We start from the raw sequence: 13,657 nt of genomic DNA on the forward strand, positions 1-13,657 counted from the left end.
GGTTCGGTCGCTTGGCTCAAGGTGACAGAGTTGCCCAGGACGTGTCTCGACGTTCCCCTTGTCCCTGGGGTATACCACCCTCTCTCACCCCTCCTACACTTCTTCTCCCCCTTCTTCTTTTTCCCTTCGTACTCTACCTACCGCACGCACGGTGCGCTTCTTCCGAGAAAGAAACTCCCTGGTGAAGATAAGAAGCCGAAGACAATAATCCTACTGACAGGCGGACTCGTCGACTCGTGGCTTATTTCGACGGATCCGGCAGTATCTTCTAGGTTTGAGAGTCCGTCGAGAGGACTACAGGGTATATAAGTTCTCTCTCGTATGTGTATTTTATGTATGTATATATATATATGTATACTTACATTTATTCCATAAGGATACGCACTGCATTACGCCTTAATGCAGCTTAATGCGTTTTCTCTTTCTTTCTCTCTCTCTTTCTCTCTTTCTCTCTTTCGTGATTTCTCTTTCTTCTTCATCTTCTTCTTTTCTTTATGCGATTCTCTCTTCTAATTCCCGAGCCGTGGGAATCGACTATGTTTTATCGCTGGAGTATATTATATTTTATTAGTATACATCTCTCCCTCTCCCTCCCCCTTTCTCTCTCTCTCTCTCTCTCTCTTTGTTTATTTTAGTCATTTATATATTTACTCGTGTATTGCTTTATTAAAGAAAAAAAAAAAAAAACAAATGTTCCTATAACGAAGGATTATGTTTATTACGACGTACATCTTTCTACAGGAGATAAAAGATAGACATTATCTCTCGATTAATACGAAGTAACTCGATATAATTCTTCGAATATTATTCATCAGATTATTATAATAAACGATACTAAGTAAAAATATATCATTTCGTAAATGATCGTACGATTTCGTTGAATTTTTGAAAGAAAACTTATCGATTCGATTCATCCACCCTACTTTCTTTTTATTCTCCTATATGTTCTCGTTCACGTTCATTTGCAAAATGTACGCGTCGAACGATATCGCTCCTATTTCCTTCTTTTGTATAGGGATATTGTAGGCATGTGTATTGGTACAAATACACACGTACACATACACGTACGTTCGGAAACAATCCATCGTAGTACAGTGGTCCATTCTTTCGAGTCTCTCTTTTGTACTACGGATTTCGCACCTCCGGATTACCATCTGTTTGATCCACGAAAGGATGGATTACGTGGGCGTTATTTCAAAGGTGACAATGGCGAACCTGCTGGAAGAATACTCGTTATCGACTTCTCGAAGAGATATCATCGAAAATTATACCCTACTCTTTTTCTCTCCTTCTTTCTCTTTCTCTTTCTCTTTCATCGATCGATAACAGATAATAATAACAATAACTATCATCCACTTTTGATCTTCACCGCCTCGACAGAAGAAAGTAATAATCGAAGCAGCTCACAACTTGAAGTCATACATATATCGCAAAGCAGAGTTTTCTCGAACGTATTCTTACTATCAACAGTATGGTATTCGTGTCACTTGGCAATGATCATGCACGATCAAATACGAAACAAGTAATAGAGAATCGTAAAGAACAATTTAAAGCAATGAAACGAATTGCTTCTAAACTATTTCCCGACGTTTTTAATGTCGCTATTACCTACATATGTTCGCATACTTTTCCTTGAATAATTTAATTCTCACTTATCGTCAAAACGATGACGACGACGTTTTACTCTATCTACTATGAATATATATATATATATATATATATATATATATATATATATAGAGAGAGAGAGAGAGAGAGAGAGATCGTAATTCGAAAAACGATCTAATGAAATTCCGTAGAATTTTCGTTTTACTTAAAGCAAAAAGAACTTTCATAGATTATAGTAAAAATTATCGAATACGAAATAACTACAAGGCACTGTGCTCTCGCAGTATAACCGCTGAGAGCAAAAGCCGGATACACTGTGTCGAGTGGACAGATTAGTAACGATTTGTTTCATAAACAGTATCACAATTGATCGGAAACAGTAAGGCACGTAATAGTGAGACAAAGTCGCCTTTGTGAAACTCGAGTCTAGTACATATGCAAGTATGTTTATACGTATACGTACATAAGTGTATATATATATATATATATATATATATATATATACATATATATATATATTATATACATACACGCATATACATTTATATACATATAAGCCACGTAAACTCATACACAAATTCCTTGCTATCTCTCGACGCATTACGTGACGGGAGAAGCGAATAGCGACGTTCGTTCGAATATTATAACTCGATATTGGTTTCGTGCAAAGGGAATTATTAATATTAGCGTTTTCGAGAAACCGGTCTGATGCCTCTAACCTCCGGACTCGAGTGCGCGCTCGCGCACGCTGGTAATCGTGCAATTTGTTTATCCGCCGTCGTGGAATATCAAAAGGATTAGAGGCAGCGAATAGATAATAAACATCGGCCAATAAAGATATCCGAAAATATCTTGCGATGCAAGCTCGGCTAATACCATCACAACGGACACATACGTATCTACGTACATATACATATATATAAACAGGGCTCGCACTTTATGGTATATATTCACGTATGCGAACGCTCTGATCTACGATTATGGATTCCTTCGGGCAACTGGTGGGTTGCTTGGGGAAGCAATGACGATACCTAACTTATCGAAGATTGAAAACGTAGTCTATATTCGTTTCGATGATTTTTCCAACAATTAACACAACTATAGATTACAATATAGAAAGATATAAACGACGTTCTGTTGATTTTCATATAAACACGTTTTATCGCGACGAAGGCTCGACAAATCGTTCGATATTGCTTTTCAACGTTGGTTCAGCTTACGAAACGATGAGGATAGATCATCGCAATGGCCAATAATTCTTCTAAAGACATAACTACCTGGCAGTGGTTGGTGACTACGACGTCGTGGGGACGACAACGACAAGACCACTCTACTTCTTCTTCTTCTTCTTCTTCTTCTTCTTTTTCTTCTTCTCCTTCATCTTCCTCCACACGAAAAGCCCCGCCACGAAAATACCGCTTCCGGTTGGCCTAGATTCCGCATTTACAAGTTTCATTGCAGCGTACCGGTGGAAACGGTAGCAAAGTACGAGGGAGAAAGATGGATAGATAGAGAAAAAGAGATAGAGATAGATAGATAAAAAGAGAGAGAGAGAGAGAGAGAGAGAAAGAGAAAGAGAAAGAGAGAGCCCTCGTGGTAGCAGCGAATCCCGTTCAAAGCGGCTCCATAATTTATGTATTCTACGGCCACCCCTGCTGCGCGTCCTCGTCATCCTCGAATTCCGCTCTTCTCTCTTTTAAAATTCCATTAAGAGTGCAGTAGCGCTTTTTGTCGTTTGCTCCCGCTGCCCGTTGTTTCACTTTGCATCCCATATAACCACCGGGAGGGATCCATGCTTCCAGGCACCATCGATCGATTATTCAAGTCACTCACTCCACTTTCTCTCTCTTTCTCTCCTCTCCTCTCCTCTATCTCTTTTTTTCTCTCTTTTTTCCTCTTTCGATCAACATTCACCTTGTTCAAACTCGACGTCCAACTCGACGTCGATCCTTTTAATCGTGCAAACCACGAATTACCGCGCTATCAGGATTTTAATCGATAGCGTTTCTCTCTTTCTCTCTGTCTGTCTTTTTCATTCGTGTTTCGTTCACCTCTTTCTCTTTCTCTTCATTTCGTTTCGCTTATCCTTGCCTCTCCCCGGTCCACGTCGAAGTTACCCACGTCGACGGGCCGCGACGTAATTTTAGACAGTACACCAGTGACAGTCTTTATAACGCGCGTGAAGTATGAACCACTTCCGGTGGGGCTACGTCATCCTGCATGTCCCCTTGCACTCCAGTGCCTCCGATTCTAAATCTAGATCTAAATTTTCGCGGCTTTTATCCTCGAACTTACTCGTGTATTCTATCTCTCTCTCTCTCTCTCATCCCATAGAAAGTCAATCTCTTTCTTCTTAAGATTTCTTCACTTTCATCTTCCTTTCATTCCCTCTTTCGCTTCTTTCGAAGCATATCTCGAATTTCACACGTCTAAACTTAAAATCTTTTTTACAACATATATATATATAACATCATTATATATTAACATACATATATATATATATAACATCATTAATATAGAGACAAAACAAAACAAATTAATTATAAATTACCAATCGGAATTATTCGTAACGATCTGATCGACGATCGGTCAATCGGGTTTGATTTTTCGTTTGTCGAAGAAATCAGGAATCCTTTTTGTCAGGTTAGAAGGACGATTATGGGGGTCTAGTATATAGTAGGGGGTAGTAGGTATGTTTCGGTAATTGCGTGGCTAAGTTTAGGCGGTGCAGTTGGCGTCAATGCGCGGATGCATATTCAGAACGGGGCTCCTCATATTCTTATGCTCACTTACTAAACCGTCCGGTAGCCTGTGTGCGTGAATGTGAATGGAACTTGCTGGCACCCCGCCTGTTTATATTTAGCCCCTGTGGGCGGTATAGCTGTCATGGATACGTATCATCGGCATAACTGAACTTTGCAAATGAATAATGAAGTTCCATTCGGCCTCTCCACTTTGCCGTTTCTTCTTCTGCTTCTTAAGATCGGAGAATCCCAATTGTTACTGCGTACGTTTGCGTATGATTTAGAATACCATACCATAGATTAATTCTACTGGATAAATAATTGAAATATTGACAAATAATTCCTTGTGTTGACAATCGATCTTATACCCTTATTACATACTATATATCAAATCGCTTTTCTGAAATAGTATAAAAGTGAAAAATCGGTAAAGATAAGAGAGTGTAAAAAAGAAAGAAAGAGAGAGAGAGAGAGAAAGGAGAAAAGGAATATCATTATCGATCGTCGCTTCGCCTCGTAAAGATAAAAGACGTCGGGATAGTACAGGAACTATAATTCACCGTACGTCCTACCTCTTTGTGTTCGCAATCGTTTCCCTTTCACACGTCGCAAATCGTAGAAATCGGTTCCATGAAGAGGAAATAAATCGAGTAGCGGAGAATACGGACGTATAAAATAGGATTTAATTTGTCACCGATTCGAGTTTATACGAGGTATACTCGCGAACGGAACACGCATTAAGGTACTTTATTCTCCGTTCCCGAGCATTGTGTAGCTCAACACGGATGCTCGTTTAACGACGTCCGTCGTTACGACAAAGGACACGCACTTGTCTTGTACAAATCGTAAATCACTTTCACCGATCCCGCTTAAGCATCGAGAATCGAGGATTAATTTCCTCTTTCTCTCCTTCTTTTGCTAGAAAAGAGAAGGATGTCACATGAGAGAGAGAGAGAGAGAGAGAGAGAAGGAGATAAAGAAAGAGAAAGAGAAAGAGAAAGAGAAAGAGAGAGAGAGAAAGAGAGATGGAGAGTACCTAATATTTGCATGTGACGCCTCCGGCTGGTGCCCGGAGGCTGGATGAATAAACGTCTTCCTTATCGTCTAAAATAGACTTTAAACTTCAAGCGTATCTGGATCACAGCCAGCCGGCCTGTAGGTAAGAGAATACAATGGTATTACCTATGTTAAATTGTTGCTACGACCCTATAAGAACTTTGTAAGATAAAGAGAGATAGAGATAGGAAATCTTTCTCAACGTTCTCAAACATGAATTATCGCGATTAATGCGATTGTCCCTCGTCGAAGGAGTAACGCAAAGATCGTCGCTCACAGTAAAAGCTATTCGTTCTTTACGATGACGATGGTACCTTGAGATAATGCATCGACCAATTATCCTCAAAGAAACGAATGGCCGTTATCTCGAACGGTGTGTCGCACGTTCGTTATCCGTGCCCCTGTGCTTAATCGATACTTGCTAACATAAGAGATACTCTTTGCTTACGATCGGGTTTCGCGGATATAATGTACTAGTCACTTACATACTTAGCTATATTATTTTTTTCTACTATCTATCCTCTTCTTATTCTTCTTATTTCTCTTACCTTTTTCTTACCACAATGAAATATCATCCGTTGTTTGCTTCTATTTATCTTTATCCTTGTTTCCTTTTTTTGCTTTTAAATACACCTAACAGATCTCGAAGGATAAACTTAAGAATATCTTGAAGAAATAATAATAGTTAAAGTTTTAATTAATTTCTCGCGAAGGTTGTTATAAGATGGCAAATAAGAACGTAGATTATATCGGAATTTAATTTCATCCTTTTTTTATTATACTTCTTCCTTTTTTTTTCCTTCTTTTTTAGGTTATTTATGTTATTATCATATTATTAATATCGGTTATGCTGTGTAATCGATAATGATATCATAAATGGTCATCGGCTGATCAACAGAACAAATGTGATCAAATGAAAAACTATTCCTCGTATTGAAATTAACAACAAAAACGAGATTATACATATACATATATACATACGCGATTTAATGAGTTGAAAGAGAATATATAAATCAAGATAAAACGCGCATAATTTGGTTGAAATGGATGAATATATCTTCTTAACAATGTTACAAAACTCGCCTTACAAGTTATAAAGTGTGCTTCCGTATTAGCATAAAGATGATATCGATATTATCCCAGTTTATCGAGTGCAATCAGCAAACGCGTTTGTCGTGTATCAGTTTCTCGTCTTTCTGGATTTTCCTCTAACAAAATATATCACCATTGTTTCGCTCGTGAGTATTAGTGATAAAAAAAAAGAGAGAAAAAAAAAGGAAAAAAAAAAAATGAAAAGATCGGATCGTTTTGACGTAAGCAAAAAAAATTTCATCATCATTTGGTTCGCTGCATATCGTACACTCGATCGTTACCTTTCGCTAAAGTAAGTACTAGTATCAAATATCACGGATAAGAAATGTTCGTAAGGTTTCGTTATCTAAATGCTAAATAACGCGGACATGCTTTAATTTACTAAATGATTAATCTTATGTAAGTAAGTACATACATCCAGTTTCTAATATTCATGCGGATAAAAAAAATTACTCCTGATAATTCTCACGTTGAATTACAAATATTGTAAATAGAGTAGCATTAAAATTGATCGTAATTTTCTTTTTCTTCTTTGTTTCTTTTTTGTTCATCCACCTTAGACGTATCCACCACACATGAGCGTAGACTCGCAAAAGCAAATGGAAATGCAACGGCTGCAGACGGAGCACTTGAAACGGCAACAAGAACACATCATGCAGCATAACATCCAGGAGCTGCAGGCACAAATGACAAAGAGTCAGCTGAGCATGTCGGGGCCGCAATCGTTGATGTTCCTACCGTTTCTCGAACAACTCAGGCTACCGGTCCAGTCGACGATGCCACCACCGCCGGCCACGTCGACCGCGCCCACTGGCAACAAGCATATCAACTCCATCGCCAATGTACGTATACTCTTACTTCGGATCGATTCACTTTGATTTCTTCTGAATAATCTATTCGAGGAAAATCAATTTATATAATACATCGTTCCAATATTTTAAATCATTTCTATCGATATTTATATATGTAACAGATACTTCATCGTCGAATTCAAGAGTATACAATTTTATGGTTCATTTATTTTTTCTTACGAAAGTACAACATGGATATGTTTCTTTTCTTTTTTTTTTTTTTTTTAAGTATTACAATTTTTAGATAATAACATATATAGATGTAAGTCCATCTCAGCGATTTCGATGATTTTTGAATTCGTTGTCGGGGGACACGATTTTGAAAAACTTTTTTTTCCTATGCTTATGTATAATCATCGTTTGGTCTTAATTTCCGAGACAATCGTGAAAATATTTTTGACATTTTTACTTTGATCTGCGTTCGATGCCGCTTAAGTTTGGATTAGGCTTATCTACGGACATGATTATATTATATACTCGTGCTCCGATGTATTTATATGTCTCACGTTTCAATTTGTAAACACACAGGAAGATGAGAAAGGAATCCAACTTAGCTATCACCAATTGTTAAATAATGTAACAAATAAAGCTATCGTCATTGAAGAATTCATTTGAATTAGATCAATTTTTAATTAAGGTTTATTGCTGCAGTTAATTGCTAGCCCGACGGAACCCTGCCGCAACCCGAATCAATTGAAATAAAACTCAAACTTTAACATAAACTAATTGTAATTAAATCAAAATTCATTTAATCGTCTTATTGGAAATTTGATTGGTTTCATTTAACGAATACTCTTAAATAACTAAATTAACTTGCATTTCTTTCTCATCTCTTCTGTGTTTACGAAATGAAACCTTAGACATATAAACACATCTCATCACGAGCATTTAATATAATCATGTCCGTAGATAAGCTTAATTCAAACTTAAGCGGTAATTCACCGCACATCACAATAAGAATGTTCAAAATATATTCATAAATATCTAAGAAACTAAGATCGAATGGCGATTGTACATATAGACAAAAAAATTCAAGAATATATACCCGTGTACGTGTTCGAGAATCATCAAAATCGGTGAGGTGAACGTGATTTCTTTTTCTATCAATAAAGATATAACATTTATATGGGAATATTGAAATAACAATCATAAATAATATTTAACAAAAATAAATGAAAAATAAAAGAGACTGTATATTTTTCGTAGATGATCGGTAGTCATCGAGAAGGTCCAAGCTGGGCGACGGCACATTTGGCTCAGATGACGACGCAAATGGAGAAAGAGTCGTCACCTACGCCAATCTCATCGGCGGTGGCACCAACGGCGACTCCTTTACAGGATCTCGATGCCCCATTAAACCTCACCAAGCCGAAATCTTCCTCGTCGGGTGCGACAGCGTCTTCCTCGTCGCCTGGAAGCGATTCGCATTCGACCGGTGCTGGAAGTAGCGGTCAACAGGAACAACCTTTGGCTGCGACAGCACCAAAACTTTTTCCTCCTGGACTTCCAATACCCAGGAATTACCTATCGACGTTACCCTACGCCGGTCTTCCACCACATCTTAGTTCCCTACCTTCGCCTAGTGAGTTCTTAAATTTATTAACGTTTTCATCGATCATGTAATGATAATTCGAGGGATATATCGAGAATGGTATTTATAAAAATTATCGATAATTGATATATTCTTTTCATTCATATCGTTGATTTCATTTCGAACTCAAATTGAATTTATTCAAATATGCAATGATATTGTTGACTTTATTTCAAACTCAAATTTCATTTATTCAGATACGTAGTGTTTTATCGAATGTGCAACGTTTGATAAAAAAAAATCATAATTTTTCAGTAGATGTAATTTTCTTTAAAACGAGATTATTATGCATAATATTTTAATAAAATAGAAGAGAGAGAGAGAGAAAATAAATGTCGATTCAATAACGTTCTGCGTCGCACAGTGGGCAAGGTAATGGCCAAAGACGAACCTGGTGGACCTGGAGGTTCCGTTGCGGCTGCGGCGGTTGCCGCCGTGGAGAAGCACTTTGCGATGCACGGAATTTATGGGCTACCACCAAGCGCGGGTGCGATGCCACCCTCGCCTCAAACGCAACGACCGATCAAACACTCTGGCTCTCGAGAGGACACGCCGCAAGAGGAGCAAGATTTCCTCTCGTCTTCTCACAGTGAGTGAACATATTAAAACGTCTTGATAGATCGAAATTATTAAGTGAATATCGCAACGTTGTCATCGTTTTCCTTATTTTTTTTTTTTTCTATGATTTATGATTCACGTTTCATCGCATCGATCATTTAAAAAAATATTTTACAATTTTTAATCGAACAAAAATTATTTATCTCCGATTCCAAACGTTTTTGTCTTATATATTAAAATATATTACATAAAGTCGATCATTACGAATAATTAATTCTTTCAAAATCTTCATAATTCCCTCGGATTATGTTCACGAAATAAACATATACGCGAGATTATCTTGAGGATAGGTATAATAGAATTCCCGGCAACGAGTTATAAGTAATGCCTCTTATCGTGTATTCGCAGTGTGGCGAGACCCCGGATACAAGGTGCCGGAAGACATAACGGAAAAAGGTAAGCTGATCGTTGAGATACGAATCGGGTTGATATTACGTTCTTGTTTTAAGCGCGTGAGCGTACGAGTAAGAAAGAAAGAAAGAAAGAGAGAAAGAGAGAATGAGAATGAGAAAGAGTAATAGATAGAGGGGCAGGTGTCGCTCTCGAAATCAGATTCTGTTCTCACGACGTTAATCGCGCGCAACGTGACATCCAGGGCTTCTTCTTTCCTCAGCTAAAATGGTGAGGCAGCAGAAAAGGGAGGGTGAGAACAAACCGCACATAAAACGACCTATGAACGCGTTCATGGTATGGGCCAAGGATGAGCGACGGAAAATCCTGAAGGCCTGCCCTGACATGCACAATTCCAACATATCAAAAATACTCGGTGGGTATATCAAACGATTTTCTTTTTTTCACGACGAAACAAGCAACCAACCAAACAACCAAACAAACAAACAAACAAACAAAATATAATTATGGATCGGAAAAAGAGAAAAACAAAAATATTATATTTCTCGATCAGGTGCCCGATGGAAGGGGATGTCGAATTCGGAAAAGCAACCATATTACGAGGAACAATCACGATTGTCGAAGTTGCATATGGAGAAGCACCCGGACTACAGGTACAGGCCACGACCGAAACGGACGTGTATAGTGGACGGGAAGAAGATGCGCATATCCGAGTACAAGTCGCTGATGCGGCAACGACGGCAAGAGATGAGGCAGCTTTGGTGTCGAGAAGGTGGTCCAGAGATGAGCTTTCTGTCACCGGTCGGTTCGGAGCTGAGCTCACAGCATCATGCCGGAGGTGGAGGTGGTGGTGGTGGTGGTGGAGGTGGTGGACCTGGTGGAGGAGCGGGTCCATCGGCGAGACCATCGGTTTCGCCACCAGCGACGATTTTGAACGGCGGTGGTGGTGGTGTCGGTGGTGTCGGTGGTGCTGGCCCAAGCTCCGATCACCCATCCTTTTATTACCCTCAGGACAGTCTTTCGCCTACGGACATGATGAACTTCTCACCGGATAATTCGGGCTCGATCGGTGGCTATGACGCCAGTCCACGGCATCACGACGAAGATTGAAACGTAGCTGCTCCGGTTGGCCAAGCCCTTTGGCCACCCGGAGCAACGGCGTTACCTTCGTCCTCGACCCCCACCAGCTCGTCCTCCTCGTCCTCGGCGTATCCAGCGGTTGCAGCCGCAGCCGCGGCTGCCGCGGCGGCGGTCGCAGCTTCGTCCACCTCGTCATCTTGCTCGCCCTCCTCCAGACTTGGCCACGAGTTGTATTGGTAACCAAAGCTGCGCCCGCGCACTCCTCCTCCTCTTCCTCCTCCTATTCGTCCTACTCATCCTCCTCCTCTTCCTCCTCCCACGCACACGAAGCGCACTCGAGGAAACACCACGCTCGACCATCATCCTTCGTCTCTTCTCGCGCTTCTTCTTCTTCTTACTCTTATTCTTTTAATATTTCTTCTTCTTATTCCTACTTTTCTTCTCTAAAGAAAGAGAGAGCAAGGAAGAGAGAGCAAGGAAGAGAAGGGGGGGAGAGAGAGAGAGAGAGAGAGAGAGAGAGGGAATTAATGAAAAAGAAGAAGGAAGTCAAATTCTCTCTCGATTTTTCGACACTTGTGATACGAATAATCTTTTTTCTTTTTCTATCCGTGCCATCATCTTTCGTTTATCAATTTTCTTTTAACTGTCTCTTCGCTGCCGCATCATCCTCATATAAATCAAAAGTTTCGATAAGAAGAAAAAGGAAAGCGAGATTTTTATCATTGTAAATTATGAACGTTGTCGTCGGATTTCTTTTATCTTCTTCTTCTTTCTCTTTCACCATCTTCTCTTCTTCTTGATTTCTCTCGATCCATCCCCGTTCGAGACACACACGAACGCGTCGCTAGTGCAAAGGTCTGGTTCCTAATTCCTTCTAATGTCGCGTGATCGCCTCGAATAAATAATACCACGATTTATCCGTAGTAGTATTGCTGCGTGCAAGAAAAAGAGAGAGAGAGAGAGAGAGAGAGAGAAAGAGCGAAAGAGCGAAAGCGAGCGAGCGAGAGAGAGAGAGAGAGAGAGAGAGAGAGAGAAAGAGAAATTGAGTGAAAGAAATATTTACATTTAATATTGTAAATCGAACCTCATCGACTTTTTACTCCGTATCAATAATATCGAATAATTCTTCCTTGAAAAAAAAAGTAAGAAAAAAAAAATTGGAAGAGAAACAGAAAGAAAAAAATAGATAGAGGGAGGTAGAATATAGAAAAGAAAAACTTAGGTACTTATGCAAACTGTACGTCATTAATTTATTATTCGATCCTTTTTTTTAATTTAATATGCGACGAACTTTGGTCGATGACGAGAGAAAGAGAAAAAGGAAGGGAGGGAAGGAAAGAGAGAGAGAGAGAGAGAGAGAGAGAGAGAAAGAGCGAGTGAAAGGGAGTGAGAGAAAGAGAGAGAGAGAGAGAGAAAGGAGCACGCACAATGTCCTTTTGTCATTATTAAAAGAGAAAAAAGTAATGAGTAGAAAAGAAGAACAGATAATAAAAAAACAATAATAATATTATAATATAACGAAGGTAACGTCGTGAGAGGAAGTTTTTAACGTTTATTTATTTGTCGGCGAAAACGATTAAAATGCGAACGTGAGAAGATTAAAAAGAAAAAGAAAAAAAAAAGACGGGATTTATGTGGTGATGCAAGTGAAAGAGAAAGAGAGAGAGAGAGAGAGAAAGAGAGAGAGAGAAAGAGAGAGAAAGAGAGAGAGAGAGAGAGAAAGAGAGAAAGAGAAAGATCGATTCGATTTGAATAATTTTGAGATAATCTAGGGGACAGGGGGGGGAATATAATTATTAATTATAGCGTGTATATCGAATCGTTTGCGTAAGAGAAGATAATAGAGAAAAAAAAAGAAAAAAAAAAAGGACGAGTGAAGAGAGAGAAACGAACGAGAGGGCTTTTCGTTTGGATGGATACGTGGATGGTGGGGAGCTCGATGTGATATAATACTTATGTGCCAAATAGCGTTTTCGCGGGGCGGGAGGCAAACGTTTCGCGGAGTGTTTCCGGTTTCTTCGAGTCGCCCCTCGTGTGTTGGCTCGGCGCGAAGCTCGATAATTTTTACGTCTCCTTTTTCACACTGTTTTTGTTATTTATAATCAGTGCAATTATATACGCGGTACCTAATATAATTTTATAAAGAGAACGAAAGAAAAACAGAGAGAGAGAGAGAGAGAGAGAGAGAGAGATACGAAGTGAGCATGCGAGATCGAGCGAGAGAGATAAAATAGAATGAGAGAGATCGAATGAATTATATTAATGAATGCGTGTGGGTGTGTGTGTGTGTGTGTGAGAGAGAGAGAAAGAAAGAGAGAAAGAGAGAGAGAGAGAGAGAGAGAGAGTGAGAGATAATTATCATCGATGTATCTGCGCCCGTGTTCTGTTAGGGCTCGCTAAAAAAAAAAAAAGAAAAACAACAGGCAGGCGACAGGTAGAGTAGCTAGCTTAATGTTGATAATAATTTATTTTATGTATATAATGGATTTGTACAATGTATCGGCGATATATTTCATGAATAACGCATGTGCACACAGAAGAGAGAAAGAGAGACACATACATGGTACACGTATATACACTCATATATACATGGTGACCACATTTCACACTGATACGAGCGTCAATATTATTAATGTACAGTGTAACTATATTGTGATGTAATCTAC

At 39.2% G+C, this 13,657-nt stretch overlaps 1 protein-coding gene across 7 annotated transcripts in view; it reads left to right on the forward strand.

Moving 5' to 3' along the window:
- LOC127062827 (transcription factor Sox-6-like) overlaps nucleotides 1–13,425 on the forward strand; it is a 171,880-nt gene extending 158,455 nt beyond the window's left edge. For 5 of the 7 annotated variants that reach the window (XM_050991656.1, XM_050991658.1, XM_050991661.1 and 2 more), the window contains 6 exons: nucleotides 7,061–7,342; nucleotides 8,558–8,933; nucleotides 9,307–9,531; nucleotides 9,909–9,956; nucleotides 10,156–10,326; nucleotides 10,465–13,425. In XM_050991656.1, the coding sequence (XP_050847613.1) occupies nucleotides 7,061–7,342; nucleotides 8,558–8,933; nucleotides 9,307–9,531; nucleotides 9,909–9,956; nucleotides 10,156–10,326; nucleotides 10,465–11,021 (1,659 nt within the window). In that variant the 3' untranslated portion in view covers nucleotides 11,022–13,425. The remainder of the gene's footprint in view (nucleotides 1–7,060; nucleotides 7,343–8,557; nucleotides 8,934–9,306; nucleotides 9,532–9,908; nucleotides 9,957–10,155; nucleotides 10,327–10,464) is intronic. The other 2 variants (XM_050991657.1, XM_050991662.1) reach the window with 1 other exon arrangement.
- The last annotated feature ends 232 nt before the right edge of the window (nucleotides 13,426–13,657 follow it).

This window comes from Vespula vulgaris, chromosome 3 (assembly GCF_905475345.1).
Source record: "Vespula vulgaris chromosome 3, iyVesVulg1.1, whole genome shotgun sequence".
In the NCBI taxonomy this organism is placed as follows: domain Eukaryota; kingdom Metazoa; phylum Arthropoda; class Insecta; order Hymenoptera; family Vespidae; genus Vespula; species Vespula vulgaris.